Source organism: Hyperolius riggenbachi, chromosome 7, assembly GCF_040937935.1.
Source record: "Hyperolius riggenbachi isolate aHypRig1 chromosome 7, aHypRig1.pri, whole genome shotgun sequence".
Classification (NCBI taxonomy): domain Eukaryota; kingdom Metazoa; phylum Chordata; class Amphibia; order Anura; family Hyperoliidae; genus Hyperolius; species Hyperolius riggenbachi.
Genome location: NC_090652.1, coordinates 92,853,222 through 92,875,177, shown reverse-complemented (window position 1 = coordinate 92,875,177; position 21,956 = coordinate 92,853,222). Strand labels below are relative to the sequence as shown.

General features: G+C 42.8%; 1 protein-coding gene across 4 annotated transcripts in view; it reads right to left on the bottom strand.

Moving 5' to 3' along the window:
• Positions 1–21,956, bottom strand: part of PKD1 (polycystin 1, transient receptor potential channel interacting) — a 264,518-nt gene that overhangs the window by 85,207 nt on the left and 157,355 nt on the right. For all 4 annotated transcript variants that reach the window (XR_011022701.1, XM_068244337.1, XM_068244339.1 and 1 more), the window contains exons 23-34: positions 19,726–19,882; positions 18,746–18,998; positions 17,453–17,648; positions 16,310–16,480; positions 14,819–14,962; positions 14,515–14,725; positions 11,739–11,865; positions 11,533–11,649; positions 11,237–11,286; positions 6,265–6,470; positions 4,538–4,613; positions 3,520–3,638 (exon numbers count right to left, since the gene is read on the bottom strand). Coding sequence is in view for 3 of the 4 variants with exons in the window: in XM_068244337.1 (XP_068100438.1) it covers positions 3,520–3,638; positions 4,538–4,613; positions 6,265–6,470; positions 11,237–11,286; positions 11,533–11,649; positions 11,739–11,865; positions 14,515–14,725; positions 14,819–14,962; positions 16,310–16,480; positions 17,453–17,648; positions 18,746–18,998; positions 19,726–19,882 (1,827 nt within the window). In the remaining variant the exon portion in view is untranslated. The remainder of the gene's footprint in view (positions 1–3,519; positions 3,639–4,537; positions 4,614–6,264; positions 6,471–11,236; positions 11,287–11,532; positions 11,650–11,738; positions 11,866–14,514; positions 14,726–14,818; positions 14,963–16,309; positions 16,481–17,452; positions 17,649–18,745; positions 18,999–19,725; positions 19,883–21,956) is intronic.

Genomic DNA, 21,956 nt, shown 5'->3' with positions numbered 1-21,956 from the left:
GTGTGGGGGGGGGGCATTCCCAATGCCCAGATTGCCTCTCCTGCAAGGGACGCCCCTTTTCCTAGTGATTGCCGACAAGCTGCGTGTTGGCAATTTCAGGGATAGCAGTGTGGAGGGGACATGAAGGCGTGGCATAGAGCAGGGAACATGCCTTTATGTCCCATATGCCACCACTGATACGCCTCGGGTACACATAAGTAATACATTATCGATCATGTTTTTTGGACATGTGAAAGCAATTTTGTGTTTCTCTCTCTCTCTCTCTCTCTCTCTCTCTCTCCAGCTGTTTAAAGAGATCTGATTCTGTCACCTCATGGACTTTAAAAGGAACCAGAGACGAAGCACCCTCATGTATTTTATTATATATATCAGTGGGAACATTAGAGAAAACACCTACTCTGCTCTCTGTTTCATTATTTACTGTTCAGATTGCTTCTTATCAGCCCTGATAAAATCCCTGACTGAGCATTCAGTCTGGCTTTGTTCAGGAATCTTTATAGCTGAGTCTGTCTTCTGTGCTGTCTTTTCAAGCCCAAGCCTACCCCCTTGTGGCTCTGCTCAGGAATCATTATAGCTGAGTCATTATAGCAAAGCCAGACTGAATGCTCTGTCGGGGATTTTATCAGGGCTGATGAGAAGCAATCTGAACAGTAAATAATGAAACAGAGAGCAGGGTAGGCATTTTCTCTAATGTTCCCACTGATATATATGGTAAAATATATGAGGATGCTTCGTCTCTGGTTCTCTTTAAGCATGTGAGGCCTGTCTATCATTTACAGCTTCTTTGAAGTCTTGCTTGGGCGTAATCATAACTATATCAAACCAAATTATCCTTTGTCAACCCAGTGCATTTGTACATGACCCAGGAGGACTGGACACTGTGTCAGCTTTGTGATTAATGATCCTGTAGTAACTTGGCTGTGGGATGCAGTTTTCATCATGATTTTTTATGTTTATCCCTACAATTTGCCTATCTCTAAAATATGTCCTTGAGGTAAACATGAGGTGAGAAGGATATGGAGGCTGACATATTTATTGCCTTTTAAAAAATCCAAGTTGCCTGGTTGTCCTCCTGATTCTGTCTCTCTAATATTTTTAGCCATAGACCCTGAACAAGCATGCAGATCAGGTGCTCTGACTGGCGTCTGACTGGATTAGGCTCATGCTTGTTGCAGGTGTGTGATTATTATTATTATTATTGATTTATATAGCACCAGCATAAGGTATAGGACAGTAGGTGAGGGAAGCTGTGTGTGGAGTGGTAGAAATGGTGGTTAGTAGGCAAGGTGTCCTATGTAGGAGAGTATGCTTGCCTGAAGAGGTGAGTTTTCAGATTGCGCTTAACCACTTGAGGACTGCAGGGCTAAACCCCCCTAGTGACCAGGCAATTTTTAGCTAAATTGGCCACTGCAGCTTTAAGGCCAAGCTGCAGGGCCGCACAACTCAGCACACAAGTGATCCCCCCCCCCTTTTCTCCCCACCAACAGAGCTCTCTGTTGGTGGGGTCTGATCGCTCCCCCCATGTTTATTTTTTTTAAAATAAATATTATTGTTTTTTTTTTTTTAAAAAAAAACCTGTTTCTTTAACCACTTTACCCCCAGCGGTACGAATTTCTCCGCCCCTTTTTTCCCTCCTAAAAAACCAGGGACGGAGAAATCCGTACCTTCCGCGCTACCGCCGCTGTCCGCGCTCCCGCCGCTCGTGCGCGCGCACCCGCCGCTCGTGCACGTCGCCGCCCGCTCGCCCGGAGATCAATGAACGGGAAAATCCATTCCCGTTCGTTGATCTAGCCCCCGCAATGATCTGCTGCTTCTTTCAGAAACAGCGAGATCATTGTGCGTCTCCCAGCCTCCTACTGCTTCCTGTAAGCGTCCTTCCGGACGCTTACAGGTCGCATGTAAACAATCACTCTGTGGCCATCTTGTGGCCAAATAGTAAACTACACCCTAAAAGCATTTTACACATACAAACATTACATTTACACAATAAATTAACTCATTACCTCCCACACTCCCCAATTTTTTATTTTTTTTTGTAATAAAAAAAAAAAAAAATACAATTAAAAAAAAAACATAAATAGTTACCTTAGGGACTGAACTTTTTAAATATTTATGTCAAGAGGGTATAACACTGTTACTTTATAAACTGCGGGCTTGTATTTAGGGATGGATGCAAAACTGAAAAAAATGCACCTTTATTTCCAAATAAAATATTGTCGCCAAACATTGTGATAGGGACATAATTTAAATGGTTTTATAACCGGGACATATGGGTTAATACATTTCATGGGTTTCAATTACAGTAGCATGCTTTATTTAAAAACTATAATGGCCGAAAACTGAAAAATAATATTTTTTTCCCACATTTTTTCCTATTTCCCCATTAAAACACATTTAGAATAAAATAATTCTTGGCATAATGTCCCACCTAAAGAAAGCCTAATTGGTGGCAAAAAAAACAAGATATAGTTCATTTCATTGGGATAAGTAATAATAAAGTTATAGACGAATGAATGGAAGGAGCGCTGAAAGGTGAAAATTGCTCTGGTGGTCAGGGGGTAAAACCCCTTAGTGGTGAAGTGGTTAAGTTTATTCCCTCCCTCCCTCCCCACAGCCAGCCAATTATGGCGATCGGCTGCCATAGGCTTCTGCCTATGAGAGCCGATCGCTCTCTTGTCCCCCATGGGGACAGCCGTGTCACACGGCTGTCCCCAGTGCAGCGCTGCTGCTCATCGCAACGCTGCACCTAGTAAATAGACGGCGTGATCGCCGTCTAACAGTCTCCCGAGCGGCAATAGCCGCTCGGAGACTGAAGGCGGGGCGGAGCTCCGCCCTCCGAGCATGAGATGCGCGCGCACCATGCGCGCGATCTCATGCAAAACAGAGCCCCAGGACTTTACGCCAATTGGCGTTAGGCGGTCCTGGGGCTGCCGCCGCGGCCACGCCTACTGGCGTGATGCGGGCGGCAGAAGGTTAAAAATAGTAAGTGTGGATGAGTGGCGGATGTGTTGAGGGAGAGTGTTCCAGAGGAGGGGAGAGGACCGAGAGAAGTCTTGTAGGTGGGAGTGGGAGGAGGTGATCAGGGAAGAAGACAGAACAATACAGACACCACCACAGCCAAAGAGACCATAGGACAGCCAGATGACAGGTATCTTTTTAACAGGATAAAAATATGGCAGCCTCCATATCCCTCTCACCTCAGGTTTCCTGTAACAAACCATCCTTCCGCCTCTCCCCTATGCTTGACATGAGGTTTCTTCTTCGTGCAGATGCCTTCCTGCCGCCTAATCTAGACCTCTCTCTTAATAAACACCCACGCCTAACCCCTAACCATAACACATTATGCTGGACTTCTGGCTCTGTATGGAGAATATGTAGTCTGACTTCAAATTACTAAGTGCTGTAGGCAACAAATCAGCAAGACAACCATTAACCTAGAAATCAAGGTCAGGAATAGCAGCCTGGTCACCTAACGCTTAACAAGTTTCCCTTAAACTACAGTGGATTATTTCTAGTTACCTGTCCTGGTTGACTTCACAGGTCTGGTAAACTCTCTTGGCGAGCCGGTTAAAACTTGTCCTTTTTCATTCAACTTATCCAACATGATGGTTTCCGTTTTATCGGCAAAAGGGTTTGACCTGCCAGAGTAACCACACTATTACATTTCTGGGGAATAAAAGTATTTATTTCACATCAGAGAAACTTCAAGAACTGTTTCATGGTCTATAATCGTAATGTAGGCCAGTCATTCTTTGGAGCCCATTTACAGTATAAAAATGGCACTCCTATGACCACCAGAAACATGTCCTTATTTCTGTAGAAAGAGCAACACTTTTCTAATGACCAAATTTATCATAAGCAATGATCAGATACCAGATTTGACACTTTTATGAGCTCACCAGAAATCTGTTAACAGCACATTTGTGAAACAAACAAATACACATTATCAAAAGAGAAACCACCCAGACCAATTCCCTGAAAATAAGACCAACCCAGAAAATAAGCCCTAGCATGATTTTTAAGGATGTTGGAAATATAAGCCATACTCCAGTTTTATATAGCTTTTTTTTATGACATTGCATCATTCTGACATCTTTGCAGTTTGGAAACCACACTCTGTATTTTAAGCTATAAAACAAAGCAGAAATAATGATACTTTGAACTTTCCTGCAATAAAACCTTATCTCAAGCGGTTTCTCACTGTTTCTTGGCTGTTTAAGTTCTTCAGAAAACAGGAATGTATTCCACCCAGTGAGTCCAATAGCTCAGAGAAGCTCTTTTGCATTGATAACTGGGAGGTGTTTTTTTTTTTTTAACTCTTCCTGTACTGGAAAATTAGACTTTTTTCTTTGCTACTAATGTTCTATTTCTTAGCTGTACTGTACATACAATTCATTATCTAATAAGCTTACTTTCAGGTTTGCTTTAAGTCAGTAAATGATAATTTGAACAGACAGCGCTGGGCATTATCAGAGGAGCCAAAATCAAATGACTGAATACAACCACAGAGCCACACGACCCTCGTGCACCTACTTACAGGTCTGACAAGAGATCTGTGTCAGTTCGGGAGATCCTCCGCAGCTCCTGGGGGAGGGACATGCTGCTGGCGCCATCTTCAATAAACATAAAAAATGACTGGTTAGGACTGAGCCATAGTATTAAAGAGAACCTGTAACAAAAAGATCTCCCTCTGGGAGATACTTACTTCAGGAGGAGAAAGCCTCAGAGTCCCTATGAGGCTTCCCCGTCTTCTGTAGCCTTGGGGAATCCAGCGCTGGCTACCCAAAACTTCCTTGACAAAGCCTGGCAATTACTGCCCAGGCGCGGCAGTATTTACCCACCGCGATCCAGCGCAGGTGCAGTAGCAGCTCTTCATTCGGGCTAAGGTGGAAATAGCTAAGCCCAATTGATCCGTTCTACTGCGCAGGCGTAAAGGACTTGCAAGCCTGCGCAGTAGTGTGGATACGATTGGGCTTGGCTGTTTCCGCCTTAGCCTGAACAAGGACAAAGCCTGAACAGGCTACTCACCTGTGCTGGACCGCGGTAGGTAAATAGTTACCTTGCCGCTGTTCATGGGGTCGCAGAGCAGGATTGCCGAGGATGGAGGAGGTCGGGGAAGCCTAGTTTAAGATCCAGATGTTCCACCCCTGAGGTAAGTATTCCCCAGATGGGTTTTTTTTTGTTACAAGTTTTCTTTAAGTTACAGCATCTGCTCTTTTAGACCTTTGGCACAAAGACATGATCATTAGCAAGGAATCACCCAGGTGCTTTTACATTACAGCCGTCAGTCTAGTTCCACAGATGTCAAACTCAAAGCTCGCGGGCCAAATGCGGCCCTCCTTCCCATTGTATGTGGCCTTTGAGTGCATCAAATGTGCATCATTGTTAGTAATAAAAGAACAGCACACTGCCTTTCCATCCAGAGGAGCACACAGGGGACAGTGTTTATGGTTGAAACACTGTCAGCTTGAGCAGGGGCACAGTGACAACCCACAGGACCACCATATGAAATTGGCGTAGAACCCCCTCCTTTTATCCAAACCTCTCATGTGGCTGGAAAAAAAACCACACAACTACACACCTCCCCCCCCCACCTGACACTCTCTTACCACATAACAGAGTAGTACACTGGAGTCGTGCATTATTTACTTGTTTTAGCACTGCTTCAGGTGTCTTTTGTTCTTCCTGGCAGCCACTCTCTCTATACTTGCTCACCTCTACCTCCCGATCATGTGACACGAATTATGACTCAGAGGGATGCAGCACAGAGAGTGTGGATGTTAGGAAAATCAGAGGAGACCCTGCACTTTAGCAGGTACAAATTAAACTGCTCCACTGCGCTACTCTGCAATAAGGGGGAAGAGGAGCAGGCCCCTGTAGTCACCCCGCCCTCCACTGGTGGCTATACTGTAGTTAAGTCACTTGAGACTGTTCAATAAATGTTAAATCCTAATAAACAATTAGGCTTGCGACTTACACTACGTTTTAGATTTTAGCCCCTTGCGTGATTGAGCTGGTCACCCATGGTCTACACAGCGACCATGATGATCTATTAGAGAAAAGAAAAAGATATCTCATGGGAAAGGGGATACCTGCTACTGACTGGAATGACATTCAATCCTTGGATAAGTTCCTATTTAAATCTAATCAATTGCTAACACAATTATAAGCATTACATATGGGTGTCATCAAAAACAGTATTGTGATGTTTCATAGGTTCCCTTTATCTTTCACAAAACACCCCTCCCAACTGAGTGTGCTCACCTGATGCCAGGAACTGGCGTGGCATGGATGGGGGGAGACCTAGTATCACACTGTCCTCCTCGCTGGGATGGGAGCTGGCATCCAAGCCAAGGTGATGATTATTGCGATGCTTCTCCAGTTTCTGGATGCTGTTCCCCATGATGGATGGGTCACTCAGCAGGTCTGGCCAACTCAACATGCCGTCATTCGCAGTCCACTGGATGAAACTGTGTAAACAAATACACATCATCAAAAGAGGAACCACGCAGACCAGTTCCCTTAAAATAAGACCTACTCCGAAAATAAGCCCTAGCGTGATTTTTAAGGATGTTGGAAATATAAGCCATACTCCAAAGACAAGTCTCGGCAAAAGTTCAATAAAAACTAAACTGAAATAGTGTCCTGGCAGCTATGGTACATATGTAAAGAAGTAAAATCAATTGGAAATAGACTGAAGCAGGGCAGGTGGACCCTTCATCTGAGGAAATCAAACAGCCTCAAAAGAATTGCACTCAAAATTCCCCACAAGACCCAAAACTATAAGGGTTGGCAAGTGCCTAGCTCTTGGTAAATGTAGATTGTTGTGCATGGAAAAAGGAAAGAAAGTCACAAGAAATTCATGATGGAATTCAGGGGTTTGGAAAGTTATGATGATGAGCCACAAAGTGCTGACATGGCTATCTTTGAATAAATAGTGAGTTATATACTGTAGAATAAATGTCGATTGTTGTTCATAGAAAAATAAGACATCCTCTAATATTAAAGAGACACTGAAGCGAAAAAAAAATTATGATATTATGATTTGTATGTGTAGTACAGCTAAGAAATAAAACATTAAGATCAGATACATCCGTCTAATTGTTTCCAGTACAGGAAGAGTTAAGAAACTCCAGCTGTTATCTCTATACAAAAAAATCATTAATCTCTACGACTTTCAAAGTCGTGGAGAGGGCTGTTATCTGACTTTTATTATCTCAACTGTAAACTGTAAACAAATGTCTTTTTCTCTGCCTGAGGAGATGTCATTAGTTTACAGACTGCTCTGAAAGAATCATTTTGAATGCTGAGTGTTGTGTAATCTGCACATATTATAGAATGATGCAATGTTAGAAAAAACACTATATACCTGAAAATAAAAATATGAGAATATTTTCTTTGCTGCTAATCTTCTAGTAATTATTCATAGTACACAACCAAATCATTATATCATATTTTTTTTTTCGCTTCAGTGTCTCTTTAAGCAGCAGTGATGACTTTTTTGTAGCAAAAGCGATACGTTTCATTAGAAATTTGTTCTCTAGAATTTGGCTTAAAAGAGAACTCTGGATATAGTCTTCTGCTGAAACTTTGGTTCTTAAATGAATGAGGGTTTTACATTGCAAAAACCTCATAGATTCTTACAAGACTACGTCTTATCTTGGGGGGGAAACATAGTACTTTGAGTACACACAAAGAGAAGTGATGAAAATAAGCAATGAATCACAATATCTCTAAACAATGTGGAGTATGGTCAAATAAGATAAAAGCTAAATCATATCCATAGTAACATCACTAATCATTGTTTTCTTATGCATCATGCCAACATATGAATATGTAAGACTATAGAAAGGAAGAGAATTGGCTCTTGGGTGCATAAGAAACTACAAAACAATCTTTATTATGATTATACATATATAGACATACAAATAAATACATAGATATAGTAATAGCTAGAAATCCCCTTAAAAGCAATAGATAGTCCCCTCAGGCAAAATATTCAGGACAGTGAGGCTGCAGTCCTCCTAACACCTAACAAGACAAAGAGTTCCACTCCAGAAATTAAATCCACAATTGATCGTGTGTAAAAATGGGTTTAGTATTTTGTATCCAGACAGAAGGTAGCGAATCATACAGTGACGCGATGATTCGCTTCCTGTGTTGGCATGTAGAAACGCATTTGCTTTCCATTGGGTCGTCGCCCACACGTCTGCGCAGTATCTTGGCGGAAGTAAGCTCTGGTATGGGCGGAGGTGGGCGGGGCGTGCGCCGCCGTGGCAGCCTTCAAAAACGCCACTATGGCGTCTAGAGGTGATATCCTTGTCTGCTGCCTGCCTTTGAAAAGGCCGCTAGTGCGGCGAAACATGCTTCATTTTTTTGCCTGAATGCTTCATGTCACGGCATATGAACTGCAACACACCCCTTTATGATGTGGGTGTTTGTTACTTATCCAGCAATCAGTTTCAATACTATGTGACTGGATCTACTTAGGTTTAGCTTCCATCCTGTGAGTGGATTCTCACCAGCTACCTTCTGTCTGGATACAAAATACTAAACCCATTTTTACACACGATCAATTGTGGATTTAATTTCTGGAGTGGAACTCTTTGTCTTGTTAGGTGTTAGGAGGACTGCAGCCTCACTGTCCTGAATATTTTGCCTGAGGGGACTATCTATTGCTTTTAAGGGGATTTCTAGCTATTACTATATCTATGTATTTATTTGTATGTCTATATATGTATAATAATAATAAAGATTGTTTTGTAGTTTCTTATGCACCCAAGAGCCAATTCTCTTCCTTTCTATAGTCTTACAGATGAAAATAAGCAGACGTTACACAAGAGATATTACGTTTCTTTTTTTTTTTTTTATCTGTAAACATTATTATTTACAGATCATGTTGTAAAAAAAAAAACGAGAATGTGTAAAATGTTTGCTTTGAAAATAAGTCAATTGGAACACATAGAATGGAACATAGCACCACTTAAGTAAATAATATTATTCTCCAGTACCTGGGCGTGCTATAGGCCAATTAGTAGTAGTGAATGCAAGAATAAATAATTATAAAGGGCTCCTAGGACAATAAAGTGCTAACAACAATGAGGTAGACAATTGAAAAAGTGGCTGAGTGCAATAGCAAGTGATAAAATGGTGTAAACCATTGATGAACAATGTGTCAGACGGCCAAACAACCTGGCTGAAAATGTGCACAAAAGAGAAACACTGAAAACGTGCCTAAGATGCACCAAGGAGCAAAATCAAGCTAAAGAAACAGCAATACTCACAGCGTGGAGACAAGAGAGGCAAAGGAAGGGGGACCCCAGGCTCCGATGGAAGCCTTAGTGCACCTCGCGGGAAAAACGCCCGCTTCTGAGGATGACACATTGTTCATCAATGGTTTACACCATTTTATCACTTGCTATTGCACTCAGCCACTTTTTCAATTGTCTACCTCATTGTTGTTAGCACTTTATTGTCCTAGGAGCCCTTTATAATTATTTATTCTTGCATTCATTGATGTATTTATTTATTGTTTCATATTTATAATCCCTGGTGTTCATTCTTGATCAATTGAGGCAATTGTTATCTACTTTGTCATTCAAGTATAGATTATATTTATATATATTCTCTGCTTACACCTTTGCACTTCGTTACTTATATATATTATTATCAGTGCAGGTGTATTATTTATTCATTGTATTTGGGACCCCAGACCCATGTTGTTGTTGTTTTTAAATGTTTTTAATCATTTAGATAATTAATAAAGATGAATTTGATATTGATTGCTATATATTAGTCCTGAGTGGTGCTTGTATGGCCCCTTGCCTTTTTTTTTTTAGTTTTTTGCTTTGAAAATAAGTGTTAAATAAAAGACATGGATATATGTTGCTCTATTTGCAAAAGGAGTAGAGTATTCTAAAACAAAAAGAACAGCACTGGTTGCATGTCTGGATGGATCAAATCAGGCACTGAAATGTTAACTGGCAGAGAGTAGGGGGAGGAGTTGGCTCTTCCTGTGTGATTTAGTCTGCAGGGTGCTGTAGTCTGAAGCAATTCTATAAAGCAATCTTAAGGGGCCCATACACTCAGCCGATTTTCTGGCCGACCGATCGATCCCGATCGATCGATCAATTGATCGTTTGCAAATCGGTTGGCCAATCGACCGATCGATGGCCGATTTCGATCGATTTCGATGGATTTCCATCGAACTGGCTGGGTGGAAAATTTAGGTCGATCTGATGAGATTGCTTATCAGTTTGCATTGGCCTTAATGGAAATCTGATGGCAAAAAAATGCCATCAGATCGAATTTCAATGGATTTCAAACTGAAATCTATTGGAATTCTATCCTGGTAAAAAATGTTCTAAAAACGCATCAGATAGATCATCAGATGCATTTCTTATCTATCTGCTGCCAATCTGACGAGTGTATGGGCACCTTAACCCTTGTGTATGTGTGTATGGAACGGACAGGTCTTTCAAACAGGACTTTCTATGCTGAGCCTGTTGACTACTCAGAAAAGTAACTGAAGCACCATTTAACTCTTTATTCATGCGAGAAGCATAACTCACAACCAGATATCCAAACTCGAATGGTAAAGGTGCCCATACACTCGTCAGATTGGCAGCAGATAGATAAGAAATGCATCTGATGATCTATCTGATGCGTTTTTAGAACATTTTTTACCAGGATAGAATTCCAATAGATTTCAGTTTGAAATCTATTGAAATTCGATCTGATGGCATTTTTTTGCCATCAGATTTCCATTAAGGCCAATGCAAACTGATAAGCAATCTCATCAGATCGACCTAAATTTTCCACCCTGCAAGTTCGATGGAAATCCATCGAAATCGATCGAAATCGGCCGTCGATCGGTCGATTGGCCAACCGATTTGCAATCGATCGATCGATCGATCGGGATCGATCGGTCGGCCAGAAAATCGGCTGAGTGTATGGGCTGCTTAAGATAGTAGCTCAATGATATACTAAATCTCACTCCTAGAATTCAAAACCTTCTTCCATTTAAGTCCCACCCTGTCTCTTCAGCACCAATTCATACATGAGAAGGGATTGTATGACACTGTGCTCTGTGGTTTATGTTTGCACTTTGCTGCCCCAACTGGCTGCATGTGATAAATGTAAAATATTCATATGCAATATTTCACATGCACCTGATTTAAAGAGAAAAATCTCAAGAAAGACAAATACATACATCAATTCTGCTCTGAGCACTCACCCCTTTGTGTCATCAACAGCTATCTCAGTTTTGGTCTGGTCAGAAAATTCCTAAAAAAAAAAAAAGAAGGATGTGGTCACCAAAACAAAAAAATTATTTATTGTCAGCACAAAACTACTGTTACTTACCCTGAGATTTTAAAAGGTGACCATTGTGCTATGTTTCCATTTACAATGAATACACACTAGAGATAACCATATCTCCGACTCCAAAAATACATTGCTACTGGTACTGAAGAGGTTAAAATATAAATAATAAACTTTAAGGCCGATCTAGTAGACATCAGACATGCTCACCTCTCCATGGATTCCTGTGTATGTCATGAAGGAACTCTCCATCATCATATGGTCCAGATAATTGTCAATTTCAATAGAGTCCTGATCAAAATATGTCAGAGATGGCCTGATGCAAATCTGTGGGAAAAAGACACAGATTCAGACCTCATAATGGTACCTTACAAGAGACACCCCAGGTGTAACCATCTTTTGCTCCATCCCCTCACCTTGCTGCGAGCCCTTCTGAAGAGGAAGAGGATGAACAAGTAGACAGGATAGACTATGACACTTGTCACCAGTCCTACAGCCACGGAATCCACACTGAGAGGAACCACCTGGGACACCGCAACATCCCTGAAAGAGGCCAAGAGTTCTTATAATGACTACAGGAAAAAACAAAGGGTAGGCGGCTAACCTTATAATTACTGTATCAGATTATCACTTAAGTCCAATTCCCAGCTAGGACACTATCTTCATGGTGTTTGCATGTTCTCCGTAGTCTTTCATGGGTTTCCACCAGGCACTCTGTATTCCTTCTGTATCCCAAAATCATAGTGGTAGGTGAACTGACCTATCCCCCTAAAACCAACCTAAGACTGTGGTGGGGTATCAGATTATAACCATGTTAGGGATAATTAGACTATGAGCTCCTGTGAGTGGCAGGTAGCAACATAAATTATGCACTCTACTCTATTAAGTGTAAGTTTTTGTCACAATGTATTTTGCCAGCCAACTTCATGTTATAACAAAAGCTCTTTTTCCACTCAGACAGAGAGGTGCTCAAAAAGTGGGAGAAAGCAGAATTTTCATAGAAATAGTGGGCCAATTACAATGGTAATATCATGTGACTAGACTTAGCAATGACATTCAGGGAACCTCTGATATACAAAAAGTGGCAGCTCTAGACAAGAGCCTACAAAAGTGACAAACATATAATGCAAATTTATAGACTTTCAGTAGGCATCTCAAGTCAGATCATCAATTAACAGTTTACAATCTGATCCATATTAAAGAAAATCTTAATCCAGTTACTGTAAGGCCACATCCTCTATAATGAAACTCCTGTGTACGTGCGCTGTCCCTGTGTAGCGTTGTCCGTGCTGAACCGTTGTGCGCAAGTGTGCACTGCGTAGCACAGACAACGCTACACAGGGATAGCGTGGGACCAGGGAGCCGAGCGGGCGGCGTGTCAGCGGGCGGCCGGGCATGCAGGGGGTCAGCGGGCGGCCGGGTTTGCGACGGGGCAGCGGGCGGCATGCGCAGCGGGTGCGCGCGCTCGGCGGGTGCGCGCATGCGTGGTGACACTGCGGTGGAGAGTGGGAGGGGAGTGGAGGAGAGGGGAGAGGAGATGGGGATTCCACACAGACCTAGAGCCCGTTTTTAAACGGGCTTAGGTCACCTAGTTACAGTATAAACTGCAAGAGGACATTGGGATCCCTGGACAATAAATCAATACATGTGTGACCAGCTTCAAATTAAAGGTCAGGGAGCTGATGATTTTGGTCCAATTCCAAGCTGCTGCATTAATTTGCACAAAATGAACATCTACATCAGCTTATAATTATTAACATATCATCGAGAAACTTTACTTCAAACGTCTACAGCTGATAACTTGTCAAGAAAAAAACATTTTTAAACACGTACATTAACTATATACGCTAATGGTTTGGCGCAACCAGTAGCCAATAGAAGTCATACTAGTACAGTAATAATATTAATGCATTAACTGCTGCACCTAACATTAACCTCACTATTGCTGCACCTAATACTAACCTCACTGCTGCTGCACCTAATACTAACCTCACTATTGCTGAACCTAACACTAACCTCCTTACCGCTGCGCCAAACACTAACCTCACTACGCCTAACACTATCCTCACTAGTTCTGTACTTAACACTAACCTCACTAGTGCTGCACCTAACACGAACCTCACTACCGCTGCACCAAACACTAACCTCACTGCAACTGCTCCTAACACTAACCTCACTGCCACTGCTCCTAACACTAACCTCACTGCCACTGCGCCTAACACTAACCTCACTGCCACTGTGCCTAACACTAACCTCACTGCCACTGCGCCTAACACTAACCTCACTGCCACTGCGCCTAACACTAACCTCACTGCCACTGCGCCTAACACTAACCTCACTGCCACTGCACCTAACACTAACCTCACTGCCACTGCGCCTAACACTAACCTTATTGCCACTGCGCCTAAAACTAACCTCACTGCCACTGCGCCTAACATGAACCGAACTGCCACTGCGTCTAACACTAACCGAACTGCCACTGCGTCTAACACTAACCGAACTGCCACTGCGCCTAACACTAACCGAACTGCCACTGCGCCTAACACTAACCGAACTGCCACTGCGCCTAACACTAACCTCACTGCCACTGCGCCCAACACTAACCTCACTGCCACTGCGCCTAACACTAACCTCACTGCCACTGCACCTAACACTAACCTCACTGCCACTGCGCCTAACACTAACATCACTGCCACTGCGCCTAACACTAACATCACTGCCACTGCGCCTAACACTAGCATCACTGCCACTGTGCCTAACACTAACATCACTGCTGCTATGCCTTACACTAGCATCACTGTGACTACAGCTAACACTAACCTCACTGCTGCTACGCCTTACACTAACCTCACTGTGACTACACCTAACACTAACCTTGCTTCCACTACACCTAACAATAACTAGCAAGCATGTTCCTTGCGCTTGAAGAATCTTCATACCTGCTAAACTGTCACAGGCGTAGTGCCGTCACAGGAGGAAGGGCTGTCACTTCCTGAGTCATCACAGCTGTAGCGCATTCGTAAACTAAACACCCCAGCACATTATAATCGTAAATATTTAGTAATTAAATTAGTAAATTAGCTTTAGTAAGACACAGAACCTGGATAACACAATGTTATAACAGTGTGCAATGCATTAGACTGAAACAGCTGTTTATATATGAAAGATGCAGTATACCGGAAGGTTACATACCCGTGATTCCGATCACTCACTACACCATACCACACAGCGTTGGCACAGAGGAAGAGAAAGATGAGAACAGCACAGCAAGTGGCCCTCTGGACCCGGGTGAAGCGACTGCGCAGAGGTCGGTCCCACATCGAGAGCCAAACGTGTTTCTCTGATATGCCGCGCTGCAGTTCCGCCATGAAAATTCGAGAGAATCTCTTCAGTTCCGTCTCACCTGAATTGGCAGAAATAGAAACGTGTGTCCGTGTATTCAGGAAAAGGCACGCAATATACTGAAAAGTCACATCAAGAAATAAACAGGACTCACTAGCAGCAAAGATTTCCTTCTCCACCCGCCGGCCACTCTCCTCCTGACCCACAGACAGCCAATCATTAACCAGGAAGAAGTAGTTCTTGCTGCTCTGCAAGTCGCGGATGATAACATGTTGGACGAACCAGGATGGGTTGAGCCCTGAGACAAACACACAACAGTATCAGCCTCTGACAGATCATGTGGTATTGCTACAAATCATCTTGTATTCACACTGCACACTGGTCTTCACCATTACAAGCACATCTAAAAGTGCAAAACTTCTCTTCTGAGCAATAGTAAACCAGCAGATCGATCAGCATATCTATTCTCAACAAAACAAGATACTACTGCAGCTTAAAGTGACACCGAAGTGAAAAAATAAAATAAGTGCTTCAGAAAACAGCACCGTCTTTGACCCAAGGTGGTTTGGAGATCTCAGAGAAGTTCTTTTGCATAGATAACACATTAAGTTTCTTAAAGGGCTCTGTGGTATTATATTAGTAAAAATGTTTCTGTACCGTGTTAGCCAAACAATATATGTAGGTAGAAAAAAACAAAGTCTTGTAAAAGTAATACCTTTTAATGGCTAAATGATAAAGTTAAATAATGCAAGCTTTCTGGGATCTCAGGTATATTTCCAGATGTTAGCTGTAGAAAAACACTCATGCAGGGAAATAGCAAACAAGATGGCAGTTGTGCTGGTTGCTGTTTAGCAGTTAGATGTCAGGTAATCAGCAGGCTGGAGCCAGGGAGCTTACGCAAGCTAACATGAAATCCCATTCCACAATTTAAACCTTCTGTTAATGTTTTGAACCTTTTCATGAATTTGTACTCAGAAATCTTTCTTGCTTGTTCATTTTTGAAGTTACCCTTGTGGTATTATATAAAATCAAACAAGCAGACACTTACCTGGGGCTTCTATCGGCCCCCTGCAGCTGTAATTTCCCAAGCCGTCCTCCTCCGATCACCCGCTCCCCGATCCCGGTTCAATATTCGTCTAAACAGACAAATAATGCTCGCTCCCGCTGGCGTCATCGGGAGCTTACTGTGCAGGCGCAGTACAAAGTTTTCTTGTACTGCACCTGCGCAGTAAGCTCCCGATGATGCGCACGGTCACGACCGCGCACCCGCAGTGTTATCACCCGCGTGATTACACGGGGACCGGCGGAGAGGAACAGAGCATTGGAGGAGGACGGCGTGTGACATTACCGCTGCAAGGGGCCGATAGAAGCCCCAGGTAAGTGTCATCTTGTTTGATTTTTACACCACAGAACTCCTTTAACTCTTCCTGTACTGGGAACAATACGAGACTGATCTTTGCTACTAATGTTCTATTTCTTAGCTGTACTACACCTAAAATTCATTATATCATAAGTTTATTTTCACTTCAGATTCCCTTCAAGAGATCTGCAGGACTGCCAAGCAACTGGTACTGTTTCAAAGGTAACAATTATGGTTGCCTCCATGTACCTCTCGCTTCAGGTTCCTTTTAAATTCCCTTCTCACCTTTGTTGTCATGCCACAGGCGGATCTTCCAGATGTTCCCCAAGCTCTTGTCAGCGGCGATCTGGAAGATGTCCACACTGTTTCGATGGAAAGTATTCTCACCATCAAGATGTCTGTGCCCACTCTTATGGTCCACTCCATATAAGCTGATGCCAACGTGGGCTGTGGTGCCTGTAAAGTGTAATGGCAGAAAATGAGGAGAAAGTGTCAGTTATGGAATCAGAACAAAAGTGTTCTCTGGAACTCGCTCCCACCAGCCGTCAGACTCGCCCCCACCTTTAATACCTTCAAACAAGCTCTCAAGACTCACCTCTTCACACTCGCATACCCCCCTACACCAGCACCATAATATGTTCTGTTAGACACCCTCTCAAAAGATGCACCTATTGTCTCCACCCCCACCCTTTAGATTGTAAGCCTCTGGCAGGGCCATCCTCCCTAGTGTTTCCAGCTTGATTATGCAATCTTACTGACAATCACCCCTCTTGTGGACTAGAACAGTCTCTATTTTGACCTATGACCCTGTATTGTTATCAAATCATTTGCATGATCTTGTTTTCTAGTGAGTTTCTGTATGTTCTACCTGTATGTTAACCCATTTATCTATTGTGCAGCGCTGCGTAATATGTTGGCGCTTTATAAATACAATAAATAATAATAATAATAATAAAAGTGTATCCCAACAGCCAGCTATATTCTGTTTAGGATAAATAAAAAGTGCATGTCTATAGTTTTAGTACAATGCTACATACATTTATGTTCCTCAACCCATCCCCTGTGAAAAGCTCCATGCTGTAATCATTCCAGTCATTCACCCTGAGTCTCAACTATGCTAACCCTAGCTGGGTAGCAGCAGTCCGTGCTCCTCTTCGGCAGGTACATCACTCCTGCAAACCAGAACCGTACAATATGTAGAAGAAGGCACTCCACAGGCTTTAATCTTGCGTTTGGCTTCTTTATTGACCAATTGTACACACTACATGTTACGGGTACACTGACCCTTCCTCAGGAGAATGGTCAGTGTACCCATAACAAGTAGTGTGTGCAGTTGCTCAATAAAGAAACCAAATGCAAAATTGAAGCCTGTGGAGTACCTTCTTCTACATATTGTACCATGTTATAATCATGCCTAGTGTCACGTACCAGATCCGCGTCCCCAGCCCGTCTTCACCAGGACTTCATATTTGTAGACACCAGACTTGCCACAGAATGGGATGATCCCTGCCTTGTTGACATCTAGCAGGTCCAGTTTGTGGACGATGATGGTGGCCACAGAGTAGGTAATAAAGCAGACAGCACATGTAAGCAGCACAATGTAGTTGATTCCAGGAGGTGGAGGCTGCAGAGACAGAGAAAAGTAAGACACTGGAGAAATATCCAATATCTTATATATTCTACGGCTACCTGTAAACAAATAACTCCTATCTTCAATACAAATCAAGGTTTTTGATCAAAGAAGCGTAAGGCCTGGCACCAGTGATAACTGATTCTATGCTTTTTTTAATCCAGGAAGGTACATACAGAAATAGCAAAGGAGTGAACAGACAGCCTGACAAATGTTATGCGGGTCTCCCCACTTCGTCAGAGACCACCTGTGGCCTCTGATGAACCAGCAAGACCTGTGAAACGGCTGTCAGGCCGTCTGTTCACTCCTTTGCTATTACTGTATGTAACTTCCTGGAATAAAATAAGCATAGAAGCAATGATCACTGGTGCCTGGCCTTACACTTCTTTGATCAGATATATTGGATTGTTTCCTGGTGGAGAGCACAGTGCAGCTTCAGATCTAGTGTGTGCTTTGACCAGTCGGCCTTGTGTGCCAGTCACTGCTACAATTTGTCTCCAAAGGATAAATCAATGTTTTGTAGCAAAAGATTTACATTAAAGGACTGATGCAATTCATGGGTAATAATTTTACTGTTCTTCCCTAGAAGAAAATTATCTTGAATCCCAGGGGATGTTATTCATACAACCATAAGAAATAAGTGCATTAGAAATCCACAGCACTGGACAATTAAAGGGAACCTGAAGTGAGAAGTATATGGAGGCTGCCATATTTATTTCGTTCTGAACAATACCAGTTTCCTGGCAGCCCGGTTGATCCATTTGGCCACAGTAGTGTCTGAACCACACTAGAAACAGGCATGTAGCTAATCTTGTCAGAAACACTTGATCTACTGCATGCTTGTTCAAGGTCTATGGCTAAAAGTATTAGAGGCAGAGGATCAGCAGTATAGCCAGGCAACTGGTATTGCTTAAAAGTAAATAAATATGGCAGCCTCCATATCCCTCTACAGGACACTACAAGTGTCCTTTAAGACCTCACAAAACAGCCAAGGAAGGGAACACATTAGAAAATCCAAATTATACGCCAAAGTAACTTTTGACCCAAACTAAGGCTATGGCCTAGCAAATGGAACTTCAAATTTTACTTACAGGGTGGATAAAGTTGACAGAATGAGGAGGAACGAAAAGACTGGCAGCAAATGCGGTGAGATGCTGGGTAAGGCACACGGCTTGGTCTGGACGGGTGTCCTCCAGGGGTACCACGCCCTCTGTCTTCCACCTCATCTCAGTACCATCAAAGTACTGACACAGGGATGTGTAGAGTCCCACTGTCACATCCACAGAGGACCACATATAGTGATTGGTGATGTTCAGATAGTAGCGTCTGGTCAGGTTACCTTCCCTTAAAGAGCAAAAACAAAAATCGTCAATATGGGACAAATGATAGAAAGAATGCAAAGTATGATAAAACTTCACCTTTTTTTGTTACGATCAGGATACATTACAGAGAAACTCCACAAAGTGCAGTTAGCCTTTTCATTATGTGATGACAACACTAGCAATTTATATGCTGTCGGTACAATGTTGTCATAAGAGCAGCATGGTCTGTACACGCAGATTGGGACCCAGTATAACAAGTTAGAACTCTAATGGTAATGCAGCTTACTTAGAACAGAGAGGAACACAAAATGAATACAGAAAATCACAATACCATAGAGATCATTGTAGCACTTTACAAACACAGTGACATCTTGTGGTTGCTTTACTATACTGCAGTTTAAGTAATCCTGTTGATACTTCCAATACATATCAACTTCTGAAACGTTGCATTCCCAAAAATTTAACTGCAAACTCATACCTCTACAAAGCAATTAGTCAAAGTGACTGGCAACGTTTACAGGCTGCAAGTCTGATAGATAAGGTTAACCTGTCGGTTAGGGGTACAGAGAGCGTAGGCCACACTCACTAAAAATTTCCTAAACTTTTCTTAAAAGATGGTGGGATTTTTTTTTCAAAAACTCTAGATGTTTAGCCTAGAGCTATAAATACTTCACTATTACAGCAAAGGCAAAGATTAAGACAACTACAGATACCGATCTATGACATGTTTTCTTGGGGTATTGTCTTACACAGGAGGAATGAAAAAGGTGTACAGCTTGTGGTCGGTTCCTGACAGTGCATCCTCACGTATCTGCTTCCTGGTGCTGTAGTTGTATTGGTTGGGGTGGCTGGTCTCATGGAGGTAGGCAGAGATGTACGGCTCCGATTCCAAGTGGGTGTACCGCCCTACATAGAAACACATACTCAATTACCCTACCAGAGATTTACATAAAAAGGGCTTACCAAGGTTTTCAGAGAATATGGAGGCATGGGTACAGATTTATCAAAACAATCTACACAATAATTGAGCTACTGTCCAAAGCAACCAATCAGGTATCTGCGGTTATATAACTGAGATTTTGATTGGTTGCTTTGGGGTAATGCTCCACAACAATAAGCACTTCTAGTTCACCGAACAATTCACTGACTTTTGGTGGACCACTCTTGGTGGCAGACACTTTTTGAAAAGGGTACAACAAAAAGAAAAACAAACAAATCACCAAATGACTAGACTTTAACTTAAAAATGCCAAAGCAAGACCTGCTTTTCCACAGGAACCCTAACCCAGATAAACAAAATCTTTCCAGTGTAGTGTTTAATGCCATAGCTCTATTAAAGAGAGAGCTATTCACGAAAGTATCACGACTGAAAGTGCATAAAGATGTGTAAATCAGACTTGATTTTAAATTTATTTTTTGCAGCTTCTAGGATGCGGTTGACAGGTGAGTGGTTAGGGAGGGGACCGTGTGGGAGATGTGCCTACACGGGGCGTCCCTGTAAACGACGCAATTCACGATTGCGTCCAACCGAAGCCTCCCACCTGAATGCTAATCTATGTAATTCCTGCTAGGTATGGTACAGCAGGCAAAGGGTGTATGACAGTGCACCTGATTGGCTGACTAGCGTCTGCTGGCCAGATAGAGGCAGGAAATTGCTCTGACTGGAAGTTAGCAATTGTGTTTGTTGCAGTTGGCATTCAGTTTAGAGGTGGTGGGGTGAGTTCCCTGGAGGTGAGAGGTCCAGGGCTTGCCCGCACTTCCCTCTAGGTGTCGCATGGTGGTTTGGGGGCCCCAGTGAGTGAGAGAGACCTGGGGCCCCTGGGCTGTCATGTGGACCAGTGTTTGTGATTTTAAATTTATTTTTTGCAGCTTCTAGGATGCGGTTGACAGGTGAGTGGTTAGGGAGGGGACCGTGTGGGAGATGTGCCTACACGGGGCGTCCCTGTAAACGACGCAATTCACGATTGCGTCCAACCGAAGCCTCCAACCTGAATGCTAATCTATGTAATTCCTGCTAGGTATGGTACAGCAGGCAAAGGGTGTATGACAGTGCACCTGATTGGCTGCCTAGCGTCTGCTGGCCAGATAGAGGCAGGATATTGCTCTGACTGGAAGTTAGCAATTGTGTTTGTTTCAGTTGGCATTCAGTTTAGAGGTGGTGGGGTGAGTTCCCTGGAGGTGAGAGGTCCAGGGCTTGCCCGCACTTCCCTCTAGGTGTCGCATGGTGGTTTGGGGGCCCCAGTGAGTGAGAGAGACCTGGGGCCCCTGGGCTGTCATGTGGACCAGTGATCTGCGGTTATATAACTGAGATTTTGATTGGTTGCTTTGGGGTAATGCTCCACAACAATAAGCACTTCTAGTTCACCGAACAATTCACTGACTTTTGGTGGACCACTCTTGGTGGCAGACACTTTTTGAAAAGGGTACAACAAAAAGAAAAACAAACAAATCACCAAATGACTAGACTTTAACTTAAAAATGCCAAAGCAAGACCTACTTTTCCACAGGAACCCTAACCCAGATAAACAAAATCTTTCCAGTGTAGTGTTTAATGCCATAGCTTTATTAAAGAGAGAGCTATTCACGAAAGTATCACGACTGAAAGTGCATAAAGATGTGTAAATCAGACTTCCAAACACTATAGCAGATGAAATCCTCCCTAACAGAGTATGAAAGGAGTGACATCATGCTGCTAGTGAGGATTGTGCCCACTATTATAATACTTTTGTATTATTGCCATAGCGATAGGTACACTGATTTTAAATCTATGCAAATCTGTCTGCTTCCTTTCTGTTTGTTACTCTGGGAAGGTATACCACTGGAACACACTGTCTACTGCTGAGGACTTGTTGCCTTCAAGCATGCTTTGAACATTATGTAAAGCAACAGGCAAGTTTTTTGGTAACCTCCTATCGGAAGACAATCTTGTGAAAGTGGTTTTACCCACAGTCAATGAATTGCTTGTCTGATTTGTGGTCAAG